This window comes from Hypanus sabinus, chromosome 19 (assembly GCF_030144855.1).
Source record: "Hypanus sabinus isolate sHypSab1 chromosome 19, sHypSab1.hap1, whole genome shotgun sequence".
NCBI lineage: Eukaryota > Metazoa > Chordata > Chondrichthyes > Myliobatiformes > Dasyatidae > Hypanus > Hypanus sabinus.
Window position 1 is genome coordinate 61,453,803 of NC_082724.1, and position 24,618 is coordinate 61,478,420.

The window sequence follows — 24,618 nt, forward strand, 5'->3', positions numbered from 1 at the left end:
ATGGTTCACCACCAGTAAATTACACTTTTTGTGGATGGAACAATATGTATAAACAAGAGATTCTGCAGATGTAGCACAAAATGCTGGAGGAACTCTGCAGGTCAGACAGCATCTGTGGAGGAAAATAAAGAGTTGAGGTTTCAGGCTGACACCCTTCATTTGGACTATTAATTTCCCTCCATAGATGCTGCCTGACCTCCTGACTTCCTCTAGTATTTTGTGTGTGTTGCAAGTATATACATTTATGCTGTTGACCCATTATTCCACTGCTCTTCAGTTCAGTCAGCTGTTCAGTCACCAGACTACCATCTAGTAGCACTGACCAGTGCTTTGAGTGGCTGGTTATGGACTGCATTAGATCCCATTTTACTTCTACATTAGGCCTTTTCCAGTTCGCTTATCGGTCCACTGATAATGCCACAGCCTCTGCCCTCCACTCGGCCCTGTCCCATCTGGAAAATGGTGTCTCATATGCTAGGATGCTAGTTTTTGATTTCATCTTAGCATTTAGTACGATAAACCCTGAGAACCCTCAGAGTCTCAGCACATCTCTCTGTAACTGGACCATGGATATCTTGACAGAAAGTCCACAGTCAGTCTGTGTAGGCAGCAACATCTCTAGCTCTATCACGCTGACTACTCTTAGATTCAGCTCAAATCGAATCTTTTAAATTTATTGATGACCCAACTGTCATTGGCCTAATCAACAACAAGGATGAGACTGCGTACTGAGAGGAGGTAGAGTAGCTTGTAGAATGGTGCAAGCACAACAACTTGAGTCTCAATGTGGATAAGGTTAAAGAGCTGATTGTGGACTTTAGGAAGGTGCAAACTAGCTACCCACTGCACATAAACGACTTCTTTGTGGAGAGAGTTAGGAGCACCAAGTTTCTGGGAGTGCACATAACAGGCAATATTACCTGGCCCATCAACACCTTCTCTTGAGTCAAGAAAGTACAGCAGTGTCTCTAATTCCTGAGAAGATTGAGGAGAGCAGGGCTCCTCTTTCCCTCCCCTGCCCTACCCACATTCTAACCAGCTTTTGGAGGAGCACCATTGAGAGTGCCCTGACTGTCTGATACAGGAATTACAAGACATCTGACCACAAGACAATATAAAAGATTGTGAGAACTGGCGAGAGGATCATCACCCACCCAAGATATTTATCAGGAGCGCTCATATGCAGGATCTTTAGCATTGTCAAGGATCCCTCCCACCCTTCCTACAATCTCTTTGAACTTCTACCATCACACAGGAGGTACTGTAGCATTAGGTCAAGGAATGTTAGGATGGGAAATTACTCCTTCCCCCAGGCCTTCAGCCTACTGATCACCACCCTGGTCTCATCACTTTTGAAGTGCCAGTAGTGTTATACTGTTTACTTTTTAAACTTGTGTTGTAAATGCATCTTATGCTAAATGTCAATCTGCTGGAATGTATTTTGTTATTAATTTATTTGTGATAATAATACTTTTTGTGATGTGTGAGAGTTATATGTACTGTCTTGGGTTCCTTGGTCCGGAAGAATATTGTTTTGTTTGGCAATATACATGTATACAGTTGAATGATAATGAACTTGAACAGGAACTTGTTGGTGAACTCCACGGTACAGAGTGAAGTTTTGTGAATGACCAGAGGCAGAGCCACCTTGTTATATTTTATAATACATTGGGACCAATTAAGGCCACAAGCCAAAAGAAGAGAACAGGGAGGTACTCTATCATTCACAAACAAGAGAAAATCTGCAGATGATGGAAATCCAAGCAACACCCACAAAATGCTGGAGGAACTCAGCAGGTCAGGCAGCATCTATGGAAAAGATTTTGTATGTGTTGCTATGTACTCTACCATAGTGGTTACTAAAGTGGAGGAACCTTCCAAGTATGAGGTGGTCATATATGAAGAAGAGATTGGGTGGATACACCACTTTATGAAGAAACTTCAAGTGTTCGTGTCAAACAAAATCAATGCAGGAATGTACATCTTCAGCTCCTCAGCTTTGAACAGGATACGCGTATAATCATCTTCACAAGAAGGAAATTCTCTGGTCCAAAGTGCAGTGGAGACCACAATGCTTCATTTTCAAAGTCACTTGTATGCTGAAGGTTATAATACTTTATTGATCCCAAGTGTGAATTTGGGTTTTACTGCCAAATGACCAGGACAGCTGGAAAACCCTTAGTTCATCATGAGAAATTTTTAGTGCTGATAAATGAACAACAAATCATATCAGGACTGATGTTGTCATGATGGAAGGTGGAATAAGGCTTCCACCATTCTGTCCTGTAAAGATCCCAGTAGAGGTACAGCAAGGATTAGATACAGCAGTTCACCATATTACCCCAACTGTGAACATCACCTCCAGCAGCCTGTTTCTGCATAGTTAATTGGTTCTGAATGACTAGACTTCTGCTTACAGGAACCTGTTGTATTATATCTCTAGTCTGAAAGCTGACCTAGTATGAAGGACACTTCCTGGTTCAAAGAGCAATGGACCCTATAATGCTTTGGTTTAGTTGCTGCTGGATATTGCTTCTGTTCAAGCCTCTTTTTGTTGGTTCACCAGACAACCCTGCAATGGGCAAATGGACATGGTTTAATGTTACATTTTTAACGTTTAACATATTGCCTGCTGTGTGGTTCAAGGTATAGAATGATGTATTAGTACTGGAGATGAGGGATTTTAGATCCAAAGTTAGATTAAATTTGCTTGGATAGTGTTCCTTGAGATAAAGAAGGTTGAGAGAAAATTTGATAGATTTGAAGATGTACAAGACCACAATAGTTATAGACACTGTAGCCATATGGAATAATGTGGAATTTGCAGCCTGTAAGAATGATGGCTTCAGAATCAATATGGCATTTCAAAAGATAATTTATTTGCTTTCTTGCAAGATAACTTGGATGGCTGCAGGAGAATGGAAGTAACTGAGAGCTGTTGTGGATATATTGGGGCACATGGCCAGCTGTGATTGTAAGGTGCAACCTTAAAATGACATTTGTTCTTATGGACAAGTAGCTGTCAAGTGAAAACAACACATTCAAAAGATAGTGCATTGTGGATATTTGGAACTATAAAGCAAGATATAGATAGGTTGAGTGAGTAGTTAATTACTTGGCAAAGGGGTAGCTGAAGAGTTTGTGGATGCATTATTAATTATTTTTAAAGAAGCATTAGATTCTGGAATGGTTCCGGAGGCCTGCAGAACTGTAATTGGCACTGCACTCTTTAACAAGTTATGGAAGCAAAAGACTGGAAATTATAGGCTGGTTAGCCTGACTTCAGTGATTGACAAGATGTTGGAGTCAATTGTTAAAGATGTGGTTTTAGAAACATAGAAACACAGAAAACCTACAGCACAATACAGGCCCTTCAACCCACAAAGTTGTGCCGAACTTGTCCTTACCTTAGAAATTACCTAGAGTTACCCATAGCCCTCTATTTTTCTAAGCTCCACATACTTGCCTAAGAGTCTCTTAAAAGATTCTATTGTATCTGCCTCCACCAAATACAAATACTTTATTGTCACCAAACAATTGATACTAGAGCGTACAATCATCACAGTGATATTTGTTTCTGCACTTCGCACTCCCTGAAGTACAAATCAAAGTAAATATAATAAAAATTTAAATTATAAATCATAATTAGAAAATAGAAAAGGGAAAGTATGGTAGTGCAAGTCAGGTCCGGATATTTGGAAGGTATGGCCCAGATCCGGGTCAGGATCTGTTCAGCAGTCTTATCACAGTTGGAAAGAAGCTGTTCCCAAATCTGGCCGTTCGTATCTTCATGCTCCTGAACCTTCTCCCAGTGGGAAGTGGGACAAAAAGTGTGTTGGCTGGTGTAAAGTAAGTCCAAGGATGGAAGATTAGTTTATGTGATGTGCTGGACTAGGTTCATGATCTTCTGCAGCTTCTTCCGGTCTTGGACAGGACAACTTCTATACCAGGTTGTGATGCACCCTAGAAGAATGCTTTCTACGGTGCACCTATAAAAATTAGTGAGGGTTTTAGGTGACAGGCCATATTTCTTCAGCTTTCTCAGGAAGTAAAGGCGCTGGTGGGCCTTCTTGACAGTGGACTCTGGTGGGTTAAACCACCATCACTGGCCGCCCATTCCACGCACGCACCACTCTGTGTAAAAAACTTACCCCTGACATCCCCTCTGTATCTTCACTCCACTCTCCCTCTTGTCTAGCCATTTCAGCCCTGGGAAAAGGCCTCTGACTATCCACACAATCAATGCCTCTCATCATCTTATACATCTCTATCAGGTCACCTCTCATCCTCCCCCGCTCCAAGGAGAAAAGACCGAGAACACTCACCCTATTCTCATAAGACATGCTCTCCAATCAAGGCAACATCCCTTAGATCTCCTCTGCACCCTTTCTATAGTTTCCACATCCTTCCTGTAGTGAGGCAACCAGAGTACTCCAAGTGGGGTCTGATCAGGCTCCTATATAGCTGCAACATTACCTCTCGACTCTTAAACTCAATCCCATGATTGATGAAGGCCAATGCACCATATGCCTTCTTAACCACAGAGTCGACCTGTGCAGCAGCTTTGAGTGTCCTATAGACTCGGACCCCAAGATCCCTCTGATCCTCCACACTGCCAAGAGTCTTTACCATTAATACTATATTTTGCCATCATATTTGACCTATCAAAATGAACCACCTCACCTGGATTGAACTCCATCTGCCACTTCTCAGCCCAGTTTTGCATTCAATCATTGTCCCACCTGTAACCTCTGACCACCCTGCACTCTATCCACAACACCCCAAACCTTTGTGTCATCAGCAAATTTACTAACCCATCCCTCCACTTCATCATCCAGGTCATTTATAAAGATCACATAGTGTAAGGGTCTCAGAACAGATCCCCGAGGCACACCACTGGTGACCGACCTCCATGCAGAATATGACCTGTCTACAACCACTCTTTGCCTTCTGTGGGCAAGCCAGTTCTCAATCCACAAAGTAATGTCCCCTTGGATCCCATGCCTACTTACTTTCTCAATAAGCCTTGCATGGGGTATCTTGTCAAACGCCTTGCTGAAATCCATATACAGTACATCTACTGCTCTACCTTCATCAATATGTTTAGTCACATCCTCAAAAAATTCAATCAGGCTTGTAAGGCACGACCTGCCTTTCGTAAAGCCATGCCAACTATTCCTAATCATATTATGCCTCTCCAAATGTTCTTAAATCCTGCCTCTCAGGATCTTCTCCATCAACTTACCAACCACTGAAGTAAGACTCACAGGTCTATAATTTCCTGGGATATCTCTGCTCCCTTTCTTGAATAGGGGAACAACATCCACAACCCTCCAATCCTCTGGAACCTCTCCTGTCCCCATTGATGATGCAAGGTTCATTGCCAGAGGCTCAACAACCTCTTACCTCGCCTCCCACAGTAGCCTGGGGTACATTTCATCCAGTCCCAGTGACTTATCCAACTTGATGTTTTCCAAAATCTCCAGCATATCCTCTTTCTTAATATCTACAAACTCAAACTTTTCAGCCCACTCTAAGTCATCCCTACAATCGCCACGATCCTTTCCCTTAGTGAATACTGAAGCAAAGTACTCATTAAGTACTTCTGCTATCTCCTCTGGTTCCAGACACTCTTTTCCACTGTCACCCTTGATTGGTCCTGTTCTCTCACGTCTTATCCTCTTGCTCTTCACATACTTGTAGAAAGCCTTGGGATTTTCCTTAATCCTGTAGGTCAAGGCCTTCTCATGGCCCCTTCTGACTTTACTAATTTTTTTCTTAAGCTACTTCCTGTTAGCCTTATAATCTTCCAGATCTACTTGACTAGATTTACAGCAGCCTTTGTATACCACGGTTCTATCCTTTCCCTGTATCATTGGAACGTACCTATGCAAAACTCCACGCAAATATCCCCTTGAACATCCCCTCATTTCTTCCGTACATTTCTATCTTGGATACTAGCCTACAAAGTACCCAGGACATCTTCAAGGAGCAGTTTCTCAGAAAGGCAGTGTCCATTATTAAGGAGCCCCAGCCCTTTCCTCATTGTTGCCATCAAGTCAAAGGTAGTGAAGCCTGAAGGCTCTCACTCAGCATTTCAGGAACAGCTTCTTCCCCTCTGCCATCCGATTCCTAAATGGACATTGAACCCAAGAACACTACCTCATTTTTTGAGCATATATTATTTCTGTCTGTACACAATTTTTAATCTATTCAATATACATATACTGTAATTAGAAACATAGAAAATCTACAGCACAATATAGGCCCTTCAGCCCAGAATGCTGTGCTGAACATGTACCTACTTTAGAAATTACCTAGGGTTACCCATAGCCCTCTATTTTCCTAAGCTCCATGTACCTATCCAGGAGTCTCTTAAGAGACCCTATCATATTTGCCTCCACCACTGTCACCGGCAGCCCCTTCCATGCACTCACCACTCTCTGCATAAAAATACTTACCCCTGACGTCTCCTCTGTACCTACTTCCACGCATTGTAAAAACTATGCCCTCTCATGTTAGCTATTTCAGCCCAGGGGAAAATCCTCTCGACTATTCACACAATCAATGCCTGTCATCATTTTATACACCTCTATCAGGTCACCTCTCATCCTCCACCACTCCAAGGAGAAAAGGCTGAGTTCACTCAACCTATTCTCATAAGGCATGCTCCCCAATCCAGGCAACATCCTTGTAAATCTCTTCTGCACCCTTTCTATGGTTTTCACATCCTTCCTGTAGTGAGGTGACCAGAACTGAGCACAGTATTCCAAATGGGGTCTGACCAAGGTAATATATAGCTGCAACATTGCCCCTCAATTCCACAGTTGAAGAAGGCCAATGTGCCATATGCCTTCTTAACCACATTGTCAGTTTTGAGTGTCCTCTGGACTCAGACCCCAAGATTCCTCTGATCCTCCACACTGTCAAGAGTCTTACCATTAATACTATATCCTGCGATCATATTTGATCTACCAAAATGAACCACCTCATACTTAGCTGGGTTGAACTCCATCTGCCACTTCTCAGCCCAGTTTTGCATCCTATTGATGTCCTGCTGTAACCTCTGACTGCACTCCACACTATCCACAACACCCCCAACCTTTGTGTCATCAGCAAGTTTACAAACCCATCCCTCCACTTCCTCATCCAGGTCATTTATAAAAATCATGAAGAGGGGGGGTTCCCAGAACAGATCCCTGATGCACACCACTGGTCAGCGAACTCCATGCAGAATATGACCCGTCTACAATGACTTTTTGCCTTCTGTGGGCAAGCCAGTTCTGGGCCCTTAAAGCAATATCCCTTGAATCCCATATCTCCTTACTTTCTCAATAAGCCTTGCAAGGGGTACCTTACCAAATGCCCTGATGAAATTCATATAGACTACATCTACTGCTCTACCTTCATCAATGTGTTTAGTCACATCCTCAAAAAATTCAATCAGGCTTGTAAGGCACGACCTGCCTTTCACAAAGCCATACCAACTATTCCTAATCATATTATGCCCTCCAAATGTTCATAAATCCTGCATCTCAGGATCATTTCCATCAACTTACCAGCCACTGAAGTATGACTCACTTGTCTATAATTTCCTGGGCTATCTCTACTCTTTTTCTTGAATGACGGAACAGCATCCAGAACCCTCCAATCTTCTGGAACTTCTCCCATCCCCATTGATGATGCAAAGATCATTACTAGAGTTGCATCAATTTCCTTCCTCACCTCACAAAGTAGCCTGGGCTACATCTCATCCAGTCCTGGTGACTTATCCAACTTGATGCTTTCTCAAAGCTCCAGCACATCCTCTTTCTTAGTATCTACATACTCAATTTTTTCAGCCCACTGTAAGTCATCCCTACAATCACCAAGATCCTTTTCCATACTGAATACTGAAGCAATGTATTCATTAAGAACCTCTGCTCTCTCCTCCGGTTCCATACACACTTTTCCATTGTTACACTTGAGTTGGTCCTATTCTTTCATTTCTTATCCTCTTGCTCTTCACATATTTGAAGAATGCCTTGGAGGTTTTCCTTAATCCTGTCCACCACGGCCTTCTCATGGTCCCTTCTGGCTCTCCTAATTTCATTCTTAAGCTCCTTCCTGCTAGCTTTATAATCTTCTAGATGTCTATCATTACCTAGCTCTTACCTTTTGTAAGCTTTTCTTTTCTTCTTGAACTCCATGCAAATATCTCGTGAACATTTACCACATTTCCGCCTCACATTTCTCTGAGAACATGTGTCCTAATTTATGCGTCCAAGTTCCTGCCTGATAGCCTCTTACTTCCACTCTACTCCTATTAAACACTTTCCTAACTTGTCTATTCCTATCCTCTCCAATGCTATGTCAAAGGAGAGAGAATTGTGATCACTATCTCCAAAGTGTTCTTTCACTGAGAGATCTGACATCTGACCAGATTCATTTCCCAATACCAGATGAAGTACAGCCTCTCCTCTTGTAAGCTTATCTATATATTGTGTCAGGAAACCTTCCTGAACACACCTAACAAACTCCACCCCATCTAAACCCCTCGCTCTAGTGATATGCTAGTTGATATTTGGGAAATTAAAATCTCCCTTAATGACAACCCTGTTATTATTACACTAACAGAATCTATCTCCCTATCTGTTCCTCGATGTCCCTGTTGCTATTGGGTGGTCTATAAAAAAACACCCAGTAGAATTATTGACCCCTTCCTGTTCCTAACCTACACCCACAGAGATTCCGTAGACAATCCCTCCATGTCTCCCTCCTTTTCTGCAGCTGTGACACTGTCTCTGATCAACAGTGCCTCTTCACCTCTTTTGCCTCTCTCACTATACTTTCTGAAACATTTGAAGCCTGGCACTCGAAGTAACCATTCCTGCTCCTGAGCCATCCAAGTCTCTGTAATGGCCACAACATCATAGCTCCAAGTACTGATCCACGCTCTAAGCTCATCCGCTTTGTTCATAATACTCCTTGCATTATAATAGACACATCTCAAACCATTGGTATGAGTGCATCCCTTCTCTATCACCTGCCTAACCTCCCTCCCGCACTGTCTCTACGTTTTCTCTATTTGTGAGCCAATCTCCGTCTCTTCAGTCTGGTTCCCACCCCCCATGCAATCCTAGTTTAAACTCTCCCCAATAACCTTAACAAACCTCCCTGCCAGGATATTGGTCCCCCGGGGTAATTGGAGGCACATGATAAAATAGGCTGAAGTCAGCATGATTTCTTTAATGAGAAATCTTGCCTAATAAATCTGTTGGAATTCTTTCAGGAGATAACAAGCAGGATTGACAAAGCAGAGTCAGTGGATGTTGTCTACTTGGATTTCAAGAAGGCCTTTGATAAGGTGCCATGTCTAAGGCTGCTTAACAAGATAAGAATCCATGTTATTACTGGAAAGGTACGAGTATTGGCTGATTGGCAGGAGTCTAAGAGTGGGAATAAAGGGGGCCTTTTCTGATTAATTCCTAGTGATTAATGGTGTTCCGCAGGAGTTGGTGTTGGGACCACATTATATATCAATGAACTGGATGATAGAATTGATGGCTTTGTGGTCAGGTTGTGGACGATACAAAGATAGGTGAAGGGGTAGGTAGTTTTGAAGAAGGACAGGCAGATTAAGAGAATGTGCAAGGAAATAGCAGATGAAATATAGTATAGGGAAGTATATGGTCATGCACCTTTATAGAAGCAATAAAGGCATAGATTATTTTCTCAAATGCAGAAATTGGAGGTGCAAATGGACTTGAGAGCCTTGTGCACATTTCCCTAAAGGCTAACTTGTAGGTTAAGTTGGTAGTAAGGAAGGCCAATGCAATGTTAGCATTCATTTTGAGAGGACTAGAATATAAAAGCAAGGATGTAATGTGGCATTGGTCAGATCGCATTTGGAGTACTGTGAGCAGTTTATAGCCCCCTATCTTAAAAAGGATGTGCTGGCATTGGAGACGGTCCAGAGAAGGTTCATGAGAATGATCCTGGGAATGAAAGGGTCAGCACATGAGGTGTGTTTAATGGCTCTGGGCCTGGTCTTGCTGGACTTTAAAAGAATGAGAGAGATCTCTTTGAACCCTATCAAAAGACCTATGTAGAGTGGACATGTAAAGGATGTTTTCTATTGTGAGAGGGTCTAGAATATGATGGCACAGACTTGGAATACAAGGACATCCCTTTAGAACAGAGAAGAGGAGAATTTTCTTTAACCAGAGAGAGTGGTGAATCTGTGGTACTCCTTGCCACAGACAGCTGTGGAGGCCAAGTCATTGGGCTTATTTAAAGCGCAAGGTTAACAGGTTCATGATTAGTACTGTGTCAAAGGTTATTGGGAGAAGGCAGCAGAAAGGGGTTGAGAAGAATAAAAAATCAGCCAATGGCAGAGCAAACTCAATGGGTTGAGTGGCTTAATTCTGCTCCTATGTGTTAATGGTCTTATGGCATTAGTTTGGAATGTTCAGGTGCTAATGCAGATGCTCTCTGTTCTGTGAACTTCTAGTGCTTGAACTGCAAACCAATTTTCATATTGGTATAAATACAGTACTGACAAAATACACTGAGTGCTATGCAGCCACAGTTCATTATAAGCTTCTTAGATATATTGGATAGAGAGAAAGAGTTGAACAAATGGAATTTTATTTATTCCCAGCTGACTGCTTGTTGAGTGCTCTCTTTGTGTATAGGACCATTTCCCTTTTGTCTTCAAATCTTTATCCATGTCATTCCACAAACTTAATATTTTGAGGAACAAATTTAATTAAATAAAATTGCTAATTTATTTATGTATTTGAGGATTATCAAGCAGTAAATGAGCCAGATTAATAAGTGTATTGTTAGGAAACAACACAGGTTATAAGAAATGCTATATTCTGTACTTCACTGGACATAATTCTATTGGCATATCTTTCTGTTGGTTGCAAATAAATGAAAACTTGTCCACTTGTCCACTTGAGACACCATTGTGTGTTATAATCAAGGGAAAAGTATCAACTTTATCCCATTTCTCTCCTGGACCTGAATATACTTAATAATAATATATGGTAGAAACAGGGGGTGTAATTTTAAGGTGATTAGAGGAAAGTATAGGGGTGGGATCTCAGAGGTATATTTTTCTACGCAGAGAAGTGGGTACTAGAAACAGATACATAAGGGTATTTAAGAAACTCTTAAGTACATGGATGATAGGAAAAAGTGAAGAGCTATGTAGGAGGGAATGGTTAGTTGGATCTTAGAGTAGGTTAAAAAGTCGGCAAAACATCTATGCTGTAATGTTCTATGTTCTACTTTTTGACCTAGAATTAATAACAAGTCAACTTTCTAGCTTTAAAGTTTACACAAGCATTCATCTTTAATATATTTTACCTGAGAATTCTGTTGTTACCATAGTATAATATCAAACTTATGAGTTGCTTCTTGTTCATAATCCTGATGGTGGGAAGTCACGTACAGGCTAATTGCATCTGTATTTTAATATAACAGAATGTACAGCATAATCTGAATATTTGTGGAACAGATCTTTGAATAATTGATGTAGCGATTGTTAAGGAAGTACTGAAAACAACCCTGAGTAGCTTTACACTTGATGCAGAGTACTCGCTTCAACTTCAATATTACTTGCATAAATATTCAATATTTATTTCACTTCAATATTACTTGAATAAATAATGATCTACTTTATAAAAGATCAAGACAGAGTTCTTTGTGCAACCAATTTCATAAGAGGAAATGATTTTATACCGATAATAAATGTGTACCATGTCTTATCAAAGCTTATAAAACTCTCTTCTTGAATTTGGAACTGAGGTTTAAGTTTGCTGAAACATGCTATTCCAACTCCATGAGCATTTGCACCTGTGAAAGCTTACCTCTAATCTTAAAACAACTCCAGCTCCAGTTCCCTCTGTGCAACACATGGCCATGTTTCTGGAGCTGCTGCCTGCTCGGTAATGACTGAGCAAGGGGTATGTTTTATTAAACTGGGAGAAGACAATATTGAATTGCTTTTCCCACCTTCCTCTTCACAGTGAACAGGGAAGTCAGTCTAACTGGCATTAGTAGCTTGTTGGTTCCATGGAATTTATGAATCCTCAGTGTGGTTGTGCCATTCCTTCGTGGCTAATTTATTATTCCTCACAACCCCATTGTTCTGCCTTCTCCCTGTAACCTTTGACACCCTGACTAATTAAGAACCTATCAACCTCTGCTTAAATATACCCAATGACTTGTCATCCGCAGCCATCTGTGGTAACGAATTCCACAGGTTCACTACCCTCTGGCTAAAGAAATTTCTCCTCATCTTTGTTCTAAATGGACATCTCTCTATTCTGAGTCTGTACCCTCTGGTCCTAGGGTCCCCACTATAGGAAACATTCGCTCCATGCCTGTGCAGTACTCATAGGTTTCAATGAGATCCCTCCTTATTCTTTGAAACTCCAGCAAGTTCAGACCCAGAGCCATCAAACTCTACTCATACATACTGGAGGAACTCAGGCGGTCAGGCAGCATCTATGGAAAAAAGCAAACAGTTAATGTTTTGGGCCAAGATCCTTCATCAAGATTGGGAGAAAAGATAAGACATCAGTAAGAAGGTGGGGGATGGGAGGAAGAAGTAGGTGATAGGTGAAACTCGGGGAGGTGGGGTAAAGTAAAGAGCTAGGAAGTTGATTGGTGAAAGAGATAAAGGACTGGAGAAGGAGGAATCTGATAGGAGAGGGTAGAAGACAATGGAAGAAAGGGAAGGGGGATGGGCACCAGTGGGAGGCAATGGGCAGGTAAGGAGATAAGGTAAGAGAGAAACAGGAATGATGAAGGGGAGGGCAGCAATTACCAGAAGTTAGAGAAATCAGAATTCATGCTATCAGATTGGAGGCTACCCAGACGGAATATAAATTATTGCTTCTCCAACCTGAGTGTGGCCACATTGCAGCAACAGAGGAGGCCATGGAATAACATGTCAGAATGGGAATGGGAAGTAGAATTGAAATGGGTGGCTACCAGGAGATCCTACTTTTTCTGGCAAAAATGATCTCCCATTTATCGTTTAGGTGCTTGGCAAAGTAATCTAACAATCTATGTCAGGTCTTACCAATATACAGGCCACACCGGGAACATCAAATACAGTAAATGGCCCAAGGAGACTCACAGGTGATGTGTTGCTTCACCTGGAAGGACTGTTTGGGGCCCTAAATGGTAGTGAGGGAAGAGGTGTAAGGGCAGGTGTGGCACTTATTCTGCTTGCAAGGATAGGTACCAGGAGGGAGATTAGTGGGGAGGGATGAATGGAGAAGGGAGCGATTCCTGAGCAAAGTGGAAAGTAGGGGGGAGGAGGGAAAGATGTGCTTGGTGGTGGGATCCCATTGGAGATGGCAGAAGTTGCAGAGCATTATGTGCTCTCCACTCTCAGTACTAACCCTAACCTCACCATCAAACCCATAGATAAAGAGGGGTGCTGCAGTAGTGTGGTCGACTGACCTCTACCTTGCTGAGGCCAGGCAACAACTCTCAGACACCTTCTTGTACCCCTCAAGCAGGACTCCGCAAAGGAGCACCAAGCCATTATCACCCACACCATCACTGACTTATTAACTCTGGGGATCTCCCATTCACTGCCACCAATCTCATAGTTCCCTTACCTCGCACCTCCTGTTTCTATCTCCAACCCAAGATCCACAAACCTGCCTGTTCAGTAGGACCCATTGTCCATTGTCATTCCTCCTGGTTCAGTCCCTTCCTACCTGCATCTGTGACACCACACACACACGCACACGCACATGCACACGCACACACACACACACTCACACTCTCTCTCTCTCACTCTTTTCAATGACTTCATGTTCCCTGGTCCTGCTCATCTCATTTTCACCATAGATGTCCATCCCCCATCAGGTGGGCCATAAAGTTCTCTTGTTTCTTCTGGACAACAGACCCCATCTGTTCCCCTCCATCACCACTCTCCTCCATCTGGCGGAACTGGATCTCTCTCTCAATAATTTCTCCTTCGGCTCTTCCCACTTCCTTCAAACCAAAAGTGTAACCATGGGCACTCACGTGGGTTCCAGCTTTGCCTGCCTTTTTATCTGCTATATGGAGCAGTCTATGTTCCAAGCCTACACCAATATCACTCCCTAATTTCTCCTATGCTACATCAGTGACTGCATTGGTGCTGATTCCTGCACCCATGCTGAGCTTGTCAATTTCACCCACTTTTTCTCCAACTTCCACCCTGCCCTCAAATTTACCTGGTTCATTTCTGACACCTTCCTCCCCCTGCATGATCTCTCTGTCTCCTTCTCTGGAGATTGTTTATCTACTGATATCTTTTATAAACCCACTGATTCTCACAACTTCCTGGACTACACCTCTTCCAACACTGTCAATTGTAAAAATGCCATCCACTTCTCTCAGTTCTTCTGACTCCCCACATCTGCTCTCAGGATGAAACTTTTATTCCAGAGCTAATAAGATGTCCTCCTTCTTCAAAGAAAGGGGCTTTCCTTCCTCCACCATCAATGCTGTTGTCAACCGCATCTCTTCCATTTCATGCACATCTGCCTTCACCCCATCCTCCCGCCACCCCACCAGGGATAGAGTTTCTCTTGTCCTCACCTACCACCCCACTAGCTTCACATTCAGCACATAATTCTTTGCAACTTCTGTCATCTCCAACATTTTTCTCTCCTCCCCCCCCAACTTCCCACTTTCCAAAGGATCGCTATCTATGCGACCCTTCTCCATTCATCCCTCCCCACTGATCTCCCTTCTGGTACTTAACCTTGAAAGTAGAACAAGTGCCACACCTGCCCCTACAACTTCTCCCTCACTACCATTCAGGGCCTCAAACAGTCCTTCCAGATGAGGTGACACTTCATCTGTGATTCTGTTGAGGTCATTTACTTCCTCTGGTGCTCTTGGTGTGGTCTGCTGTATATTGGAGAGACCTGACGTAAATTAGGAGCTTGCTTTGCCAAGTCTGCCAGAAAAAGCGGGATATCTCAGTGGCTACCCATTTCAATTCTATTTCTCATTTCCATTCTAACAAGTCAGTCCATGGCCTCCTCTACTGTCGTGACGAGGCAACACTCAGGTTGGAGGAGCAACACCTTGTATTCCATCTGGGCAGTCTCCAAGCTGATGGCATGAACATCGATTTCTCTAACTTATGGTAATTGCCACTCCCCCCCACCCACCACCTTCATCACTTTTCATTCCTGTTTCCCTCTCTTGCCTTGTTTCCTTACCTGTCCATCACCTCCCTCTGGTGCTCCTCCCCCTTTTCTTTCTTCCATGGTCTTCTGACCTCTCCTATCAGATTCCCCCTTCTCCAGCCGTGTGTCTCTTTCACCAATCAACTTTCCAGTTTGTTGCTTAGCCCCTCCTCCCTCCCAATTTCACCATCACCTACTCACTTTCTTACTCTGACTTCTCATCTTTTTTCCAGTCCTGATGAAGGGTCTCAGCCCAAAATGTCAACTGTTTTCTCTTTATCATAGATGCTTCCTGTCCCGCTGAGTTACTCCAGCATTTTGTGTGTGTTACTTGGATTATCAGCATCTACAGATTTTCTCCTGGTTGTGATTGGTGTCACCCCACGCCTTCCCCACCCCTTTTAGAGGGTGGATTCATACTGTAGCTACGGTGTTGGCAATTACCAATTTGAGTTCAAATCCCACCGCTGTCCTTAAAAAATGTGTTTATTCTCCCCATAATTATGTGAGTTTCCTCTGGGCGCTCTGATGGAAGAGTTTAATACTACCAAGCTGTAGAAATCGTATTTTGTGTGACACTATAATCAACCCAAGCAAGAGATTGGATATCAGTAGTATAATTCACATGCACTCACCTTTTTCTAGTTTTGCTGCATTCTCCCCACATTCACCCAGTCCCCAATTTCTACCTCTAACCCACACACTGGGAGCAATTTACAGTGGCCAGTTAATCTCCCAACCCATATGGCTTTGAATCTTTGGGTTGTGTAGGGAAACTGGAGCACCCAAAGGAAAACAAATGCACACAGTCGCTGGAGAACATGCAACATGAGATTAGGATTGAAGATGTGCCTCTTGCACTGTGAGGCACTCTTGCACTAGTTACATCATTGTGCCATTTCATCTCTGGATTTTTAGAGGGTTTTGATCAAGAGGTTGGCTATCAGTAACAGAAAATTGATTATTGGACAGAGATCAAAGAGTGGGAATAAGTGGATGGTTCTTCAGTTGATTGGAGATGATTATGATACTACAGGGATCAGTGCTCAGCTCTGAGCTTTTCATGATCAATGTCATCATTTTGGCCAAGGCAGCAAGTATCAAATTTCCAAGAATGCTGATGGTGCAAAGCCAAGTGGGGCTGTCAGCAGAGAGTAGGGTGTGAGATAATTTCACTCACCTCAACTCTGAACTTATTCCACAACCTATAGACTCATTTTCAAGGACCCTACAACTCATGTTCTCAGTGTTATTTATTTATTTGCACATTAGGTTGTTTTGTACAGTTCTTCATAAGTTTTGTTAAATTCAACTTCCTGCATGAAAATCAATCTTAAGGGAGTATATGGTAACATATATATTCAGTACACTGATTTGCTAATACAAATATCTAATCGGCCAATGGTGTGGCAGCAACTCAATGCATAAAAGCATGCAAATATGGTCAAGAGGTTCAGTTGTTGATCAGACCCAACATCAGAAAGGGCAAGAAATGTGATCTAAGTGACTTTGACTGTGGAATAATTGGTGGTGCTAAACAGGGTGATTTGAGTATCTCAGAAACTGCTGATTTCATGGGATTTTCATGTACACTAGTCTCTAGAGTTTAATCTTGAGTTTAAACAGTCTAATGGCAGGACTGGTTCAAGTTGACAGGAAGGCAACAGTAACTCAAATAACCATGCATTACAACAGTGGTGTGCAGACTGTCATCTCTAAACACACAACACATCAAAACAAGTACAGGGGGTACTTAATAAAGTGGCCACAGTGTGTACATATTTGGATAATAAATTGACTTTGACTTTCTAGGTGATATAGACAAACTGAGTGAGTGGATGCAACATACAGTGAAAAAGTATGAAGCTATCCACTTGGTGCAATAATTTTTAAATGGTGAGGGATTGGGTCAAAAGCAAGATATCATTGAACACACATCACTGAAAGCCAATAAGCAGAAACAATAAGTAGTTAGGAAGGTAAATACAGGAATAAAAATAATGATTTAATGTGGCTGAAGGACACAGTATAGAATTTAGGTTTAAAAACACAAAATGCTGGCAGAACTCAGCAGGCCAGACAGCCTCTATGGGAGGAGGTAGAATTTAGGTTTGCTCAGTATCAGTTTCACTGTGCCCATTCCAAGGTTGGAGAAATTGCATTTTGAAATGAGATTTAGCAGAATAGGCCTATTTTCTCTGTCGTTTAGAAACATGAGAGGAGATTTCTTTGAAGCATAAACAATTCTCATGGGGCTTGGCAATATGGATGCAGAGAGTATAGATCTCCTCACTGGAGAGTCTAAAGTTGGGGTTTGCAGTCTCTGAAATAAGGTAGGCATTTTAGGAATGAAATGAGAAGCTATTTCTTCCCATAGAAGATGATGAAACTATGGAACTCTTTAACCCTGAGGGCTGGCTAAGTCATTCAAACTAGTTGGCTAGATCTCTGGATGTCAATAGAATGACAGTGTGGGAAATCAGCACTGGGATAGAGGATCAGCCACGATTTTAATGAATGATGGGACATACTCCTTTTCCAATATCTTATGTTGTTAGTCAATTGCACTTAACCTTTATTCTAATTCTGGTAACTGCTGCATTGATTTTAACTCTTGTTTCTTGTGGCTCATTCTTTCCTTCAAAAAAACTTGTTAATTTTGCCAGAATAAGCTTTCATATTTTTATATATTTGTGAGAATTGTCATTGCAGACCCTGAGGCATGACCTAGCTCTGTGTTCTATTGTTCCCACCTCATAACGATAGGTATTTTCAGTTATTTTGTATATTAATCAGATTTTACACAACTGCTTTATTAAAGATGCTGCATGTTTTTTCACTGTAAAGTTTAAGTCCGTACTGACTAGAAGATAAATTCATGGACATTTGTGGCTATGTTTGACCATGGTGTATTAAGGTACTGTATTTAGTAACTTAAACAGTTGACTAAAGTTGGATGGCTTTGCTCATTTATGTCTTGTGGGAGCACCTAAGATCACAGAGGGACTAATGCAAAATTTTCACAGGGCATAGTATTTAGAAAAGTTGTGGTAGGTAAGAAGTTTTGGAAACAATCCATTTCATAGTCTGCCTTAGGCCTTCAGGATTTACGGCACAGCACATAGTAGGAGCCCAGAGGTCATGGTCTCCCTCAATTCCATGCACAATCTTTGTATCATGTGCTTCATTGGCACAGACATCTGTTACCTGAAAAGTTAAATCTACCATTATGAGAGGTGTGTGTGTGGGGGGGGGGGGGGGGGGAGGGAGGTGGTGTTATAGTAGTCATACATTACCTAGGCTTTCTTCTCAAAGTCAAGATTAAGTTTACTATCAAATGCAAAAGTACATGTACGCACAGGTGCAATGAAAGTCTTACTTGCAGCATTATCACAGGCTCAGCGCATCATATAGGCAACATCCAGAAGAAGAACAAAATACAATTTTTACAGTAAAGAGCACAAATAAAACAAAAAATGTCCATTTGTGCAAAGTAATCAAAGTGGTCATAGTCACAAAAGATTCTGCAGATGCTGAAAATCCAGAGTAACACACGAAGTGCTGCAGGTACTCTGCAGGTCAGGCATCATCAATGGAAAGAAATAATGTGTCGGTGTTTTGGGCCAAAGGTCTCAGCTTTTTATTCTTTCCCATAGATGCTGTCTGACCTGCTCAGTTCCTCCGGCATTTTTCATGTGTTAAGGTAATCAACACACAAAACAGTGTTGCTAAACTCTAGTGATGATGGCTGTACCAGTTGGTTCAAGAACCGAGTGGTTGAAGGGAAGTAGCTGTTCTTGAACCTGTGGGACTTCAGGCTGCCTGATGGTAGCTGTGAGAAGATGACACCTCTGCTCTCAAGCACTTCATCTGAATTACAAGACTGTTGAAGTTTCAGAGAGCCCTGATCTCAAAGCCTTCTGACACAAATATATGAGAAAATCTGCAAATGCTGGAAATCCAAGCAATGCACACAAAATGCTGGAGGAACTCAGCAGGGCAGGCAGCATCTATGGAAAAAAAATACAGTTGATTGCACAAAAATGTTGCAGGTTTAATTTATACAGTATAGTATAGTAGTGGTACAATAATATGCTGATTATATTATCGGACAAAGAACCAGATCCCAGGCCATGAGCCAGAGACAATTTATCAGTAAACTTGGACATACAGTATGTCCATTTGGTGTGTAACCATCCACTTCATTGGATGAGTGTTCTAATGATTTAAGTGTTATAAGGAGGTTGTCTGTCATGAACCTAAGTGAAAGAATAGACATTAAACTTCAAATTCGGTATTCACCACATAAAAGTCAGCAGTGATATGTGTCCTATTGTATTTTGTGCAAATGAATGGCCAAAATTGCATTCTCATTCCCAAGGATTTGCTTCTTTGCTGGTGTGAAGTATAGTCAGTGACACTTGTAAATCACTGGAGGACTTTCAACAATTTCCAACGTTAATATAAATATAAATTGAACCTATCACAATACTTTTGCTCCTAATACCAGGGTAGTTTTATGACACCAGTGCTGGATGGCTGCTCAATTTGGTCTTTACTGAATACTGCTGGATCCTGATGTTTTTGAGATCCAAAGATTCTTCAGAAGCCAAGAATGAAACATAAAACTTGTTACTTATGTTCATTTTATTAAATGTTACAAGAGCAAAGAAGAACAAGAAAAAGCATTGAGAGAACAAAAAAAAGACCAGACTAAAAATAGTCATGGTCTTCTCCTACCAGACTAGATACGTATAACAGAAATTCCAGTGATTACTCTTAATCTATAAAATAGCTAGATTCAAGTAGCTTTCTAAAAAACTACAGAAGCAACTGTACCATAATTACTAAAAAATTGACAACGTGCGCACACACACGCGCACACACGCGCACACACACACACACACGCACACACGCGCACACGCACACGCACACGCACACACACACACACACACACACACACACACCTGTTTTTTCCCAGACAGTGGTAAATCTGTGGAATTCTCTGCCCAGGGAGGCAGTTGAGGCTTCCTCACTAAATATATTTAAGAAACAGTTAGATAGGTTTTTACATAGTAGGAGAATTAAGGGTTATGGGGAAAAGGCAGGTATGGAGTTGAGTTTATGGACAGATCAGCCATGATCTTATTGAATAGTAGGGCAGGCTCGATGGGCCAGATGGCCTACTCCTGCTCCTATTTCTTATATTCTTACGTTCTTATATAGGTGATTACATAAAAATATAAGCATGCATAGCAAAGTTAAATTATAGGAAAAATAACAATTCTACACTGCATCCGACAGTACCTTGTCAGCACAAGGCTCTTGTTCCCTTGAGCTGATGACAAACAGATGATACTTGAGAAGCCATTAGCCCCAGTAAACCCAAGTCATCAATCGCACTTTCATATCTCTTCTCCCTCCAGGAATACATTTAATTGATTTTGATCCTATTTTTACCTCACATTTTAGCTCACTATACTGACCATTACATACTCCCTGACAACTTAGGAGCTAAAATGCTTCTGTTGGCTGGCTTCCTTTACATACTTGACAGCTAATGTGTTTGAACTGAAATGCTTGAAAGGTGAGTGATGTGTCTAATATAGTTGATATCTGTTCCTTCTTTTATCACTTCAAGGTCTTGTACAATGTTTCATCTCTTGCTTCTTTCCAGGGTCCAACGAGGAACAGCTGTGCTCCTGGCTGACCCTTGCTTTCAGTTGCGATCAATACAGTACCTTCTCGGAGAAAATGAGCTCTCTGCTCTGGGAGCAACACCGACTGTGAAGAAACACTTCTCACTCCAAGCATGTGAGTATGAGTTCTTGCACATTAAGTACTAGACTTGTTACAACATAGAAAGTAGAAGTTCTACTCCATATATCCTTCTGGAGAATCTGTAGGTATTTCTAGTTTATCTGTTTGAGAGAGGATATATGGAAACTCTTTGCATTTTCATTGATGTTAATTTCCAAACTCCTTTCTATCACCATCAAGGCACCAATTGGCAGCAGAAGTGGTCCATCGATGGTTATCAGAGGATTATATTAGATCAAAGTTATATGAAGTTGCCAAAGTCGAACAGTGAACCTCTGATTGTGGAAAATGTCAGAACATGCAAAGAAACACAAAGGCTTACCAAATGCATATGTTAACACAAAAAAAACTAATTATGTTATAGGTCCCTTATTGACTGACGTAGGAGAAATTATATTGAGAAATAAAGTAATACCAGAGAAATTAAATGTTTATTTTGTATCACAGAAAATGTAATAGAATTGATGAAGCACTGCAGGTTTAGAGTGAATGGAAGATGAAAGAATTTAGCACTAGTTAAAAAAAAATTAACACTGGAGAAGTTAATGAACTAAATGTTGCTATATCCCCAAATCCTGATGATCTGAATCCTCAGGTTTTGAAGGAATTTTTTTTATTGGATTCACTGATTGTCATCTTTCAAAATGTCATTGATTTTGGATTAGTTCCTACAGTTTGGAGAAAAGCAGATGTTATCTTATGATTTTAAAAAACAAAAGAGAGAAAATGGAGACCAGCAGAAGCTAGCCCAACATCAAGACTAGGGAAAATGTTGAAATCAATTATTAAAGATTGTTTACAGAGCATTTATAAAACAACAATAATACATTAAGCAAGGTCAACATGAATTTATGAAAGGGTAGTCACATCTGACAAGCCTATTAATTTAGTTGTGATGAGCAGAATAGACGAGAATAAACCAGTTGACACAATACCTTTGGACTTCCAAAAGACCTTTGCCACACAAGTGGGGTAATACAAGTGGGATTGGTATCCATTGAAAACAAATTAGCAATAATTTGTAATAATAAAACGAGTTAGTAATGGGTCTTTTTTTTGTGGATTAAGAGTCTGTGACCAATCAGGTGTATTGGGGATCTGTGCTCGGGCTTACACTGTTCACCAGCTATATCAGAGTAATAATGAGTAAGATGTAACATAGCTAAGTGACCTTACAAAATGGATACTGAGAGGCTTCTGGGGAATATGGGCAGGACTGGTACTTGGGATATAATTTCGGGGGAAAAAATCACTTTGTCGGAAAACTATAAAGTTTTGAAAAGTGGGAGATTGAAAGCTGCTGTTCCGAGGGACCGGCTTTTCTAACATATCAATCCCTGAAAGATAGCATTTTGTTAGGGGGGAAAACAATATGTCAATCTTTACTGCAAGAGGATTCAAATATCTAAACCAGAACATCTCAATACCAGATACATAAAGCTCAGGAGAGATCACATCTGGAATATTATTTATAGCCATGTTCTTGTTATCTAAGGATTTACTCTCATTAAAGATTCACCAGATTAATTCTAGTGATGGTGGCTTGGTCATATCAGTGGAGAGTAAGCAGACTGTGATGACGCTGTCTGGAGTTTAGAAGAATGGGAGACAATCTCATTGAAATGTAGAAAATTGTCATGGTGATTAACAGAGTAGATATGAAGTTGAGGTATCTCTACGTGATGATTCTAGAACCAGGGCTTCACTCTTAGAGTTAGGGGTAAGCCATTGAGAACAGAGATAAAAGGAGATTACTTAACCTAAAGAATAGTGAATTAGCATTCACCACCCAACGCAGCTGTGGAGGCTCAATGGCTATGCATATTCAATACCAAGATGTTTATGTATTAAGGTATCAAGAGCTGTAGGATTATATAGAACATAGAACATTACAGTATAGTACAGATACCTTGGCCCATGATGGGCCGACCTTTTAACTTATCTGAATTTCTTAAATGCCCCGAATTTATCTGCCAATGCCACCACTCCTGGCATGGCGTTCCACACACTCACCACTTGCTGTGTAAAGATCTTACCTCTGACATCCCCCCTATTCTTTCCTCCAATCTGCTTAACATTATGCCTCCTGGTATTAGCCATTTCCACCCTGGGAAAAAGGTCTGTGGCTATCTGTTCGATCTGTGTCTCTTATCATCTTGTACACCTCTATCAAGTCACTTCGCATCCTCCTAACTTGCTCAACCTATCATCATAAGACAAGGGGTTAGCAAGAGGAGTGCTGTTGAGGCAAAACATCATCCATGATCTTACAGAATGGTAGTGCATTCATGAGGGACTGAATGGCATAGTCCTGCTTCTATTCTTATGTTGTATTGTGATGAAATGGTCTCCACTTACAGTTCTGGCAGCACTCACAGAACAGCCCACTTGATTGACATCTGATCTACTACCTTCATTCCACCAAGTGTTCTCCATAGCTGAAGAGTATCTCAGGTACAAATTGGATCATGTTGCTCACTCTGACAGCATCTCTCCTCTGCATTTTGAGTTCGACAGCATCTGATTCAGCCTTTCCATAATCAAGCACTTTGCTTGATGAATGACTGCCAACACTCGGTTGGAATGATAGCCTCTAGAAAAATCTTTTGTCACCCTTATGTCACTATCTTTTTCATGAAAAGTGGGGCATAAACAATTTAAAACAATGTAGAACATTGTCTAGTCAGTTTTACAAGCAGGGTTTGTTTGAACCTTGTGTATGGGTTTTTTTTCTGGGAGGTTGAGAGATGATTTTACAGAGGTCCATAAGAATCATGAGGTGCCTGGAGAGGGTGAGTGCCCTCAGTCTTTTTCCCAAGGATAGGAATCAGCAGGAACTTGTGGAACAGCTTTTTTTATACTAATGGTGGTATGTATGTGGAATGAACTGCCGGAGGAAGCAGCTGAGGCAGGTACAATAACAATTTAGATAGGTAGGTACATGAATAGGAAAAGGTTTAGAAGATTATGGGCTAAACATGAACAAATGGGGGGGGGGGGGTAGGTTGGATTGGATGGATATGGACCTATTGAGCTGAAGGACCTGTTTCTGTTATGTATGACTGTGATTCTTGCACCAGACTTCAAGGCAAGTGGTCCCAATTTTGAATCCGGCCAGATCCTTGCACGCTTTCCATTCGTGCTGGGTTGAGTGTCAAAAATGCTACAGGAACAGCAAGGTGGCCACCCAATGCGCCACAAGGCACGGAAAGGATGGTTTTCTGACATAGAAGGTAGTGAGAACAGGAAGGTCCTTTGCCTTAGGATCAAGCCTGGTTTAGACTGCTTTCTCTAATAAGAAGTGATTTATTCTTGCAAGTAAAAGTTTCTTGTTTGTACACAAGGCCTGGTTCCTGGTGTTGGTAATGAGTGAATGGGCCCTGCCATTTGTGCGGCAGAAAAGCTTCTGCCAAGTGTCGGGCACAGTAGCTCTTAATGAAAGCAGGCAGGAAACTTAAACAAGAAATTACAGTTGATCTGAGCTGGCTGATGAAGGAACCTGTGATTTCTGTTCTTACCGCAGCAGTCTCCAGCCCCTAACACATCCCCACCAGCACCACAATGTAAATGCAAGTCTTTTTTTTACAGCAGTTGAGAACAG

At 41.5% G+C, this 24,618-nt stretch overlaps 1 protein-coding gene across 2 annotated transcripts in view; it reads left to right on the forward strand.

Moving 5' to 3' along the window:
* The window catches only part of LOC132377967 (E3 ubiquitin-protein ligase RNF123), a 428,887-nt gene that overhangs the window by 365,964 nt on the left and 38,305 nt on the right, over positions 1 to 24,618 (forward strand). For both annotated transcript variants that reach the window (XM_059944516.1, XM_059944515.1), the window contains one exon: positions 20,875 to 21,011. In XM_059944516.1, the coding sequence (XP_059800499.1) occupies positions 20,875 to 21,011 (137 nt within the window). The remainder of the gene's footprint in view (positions 1 to 20,874; positions 21,012 to 24,618) is intronic.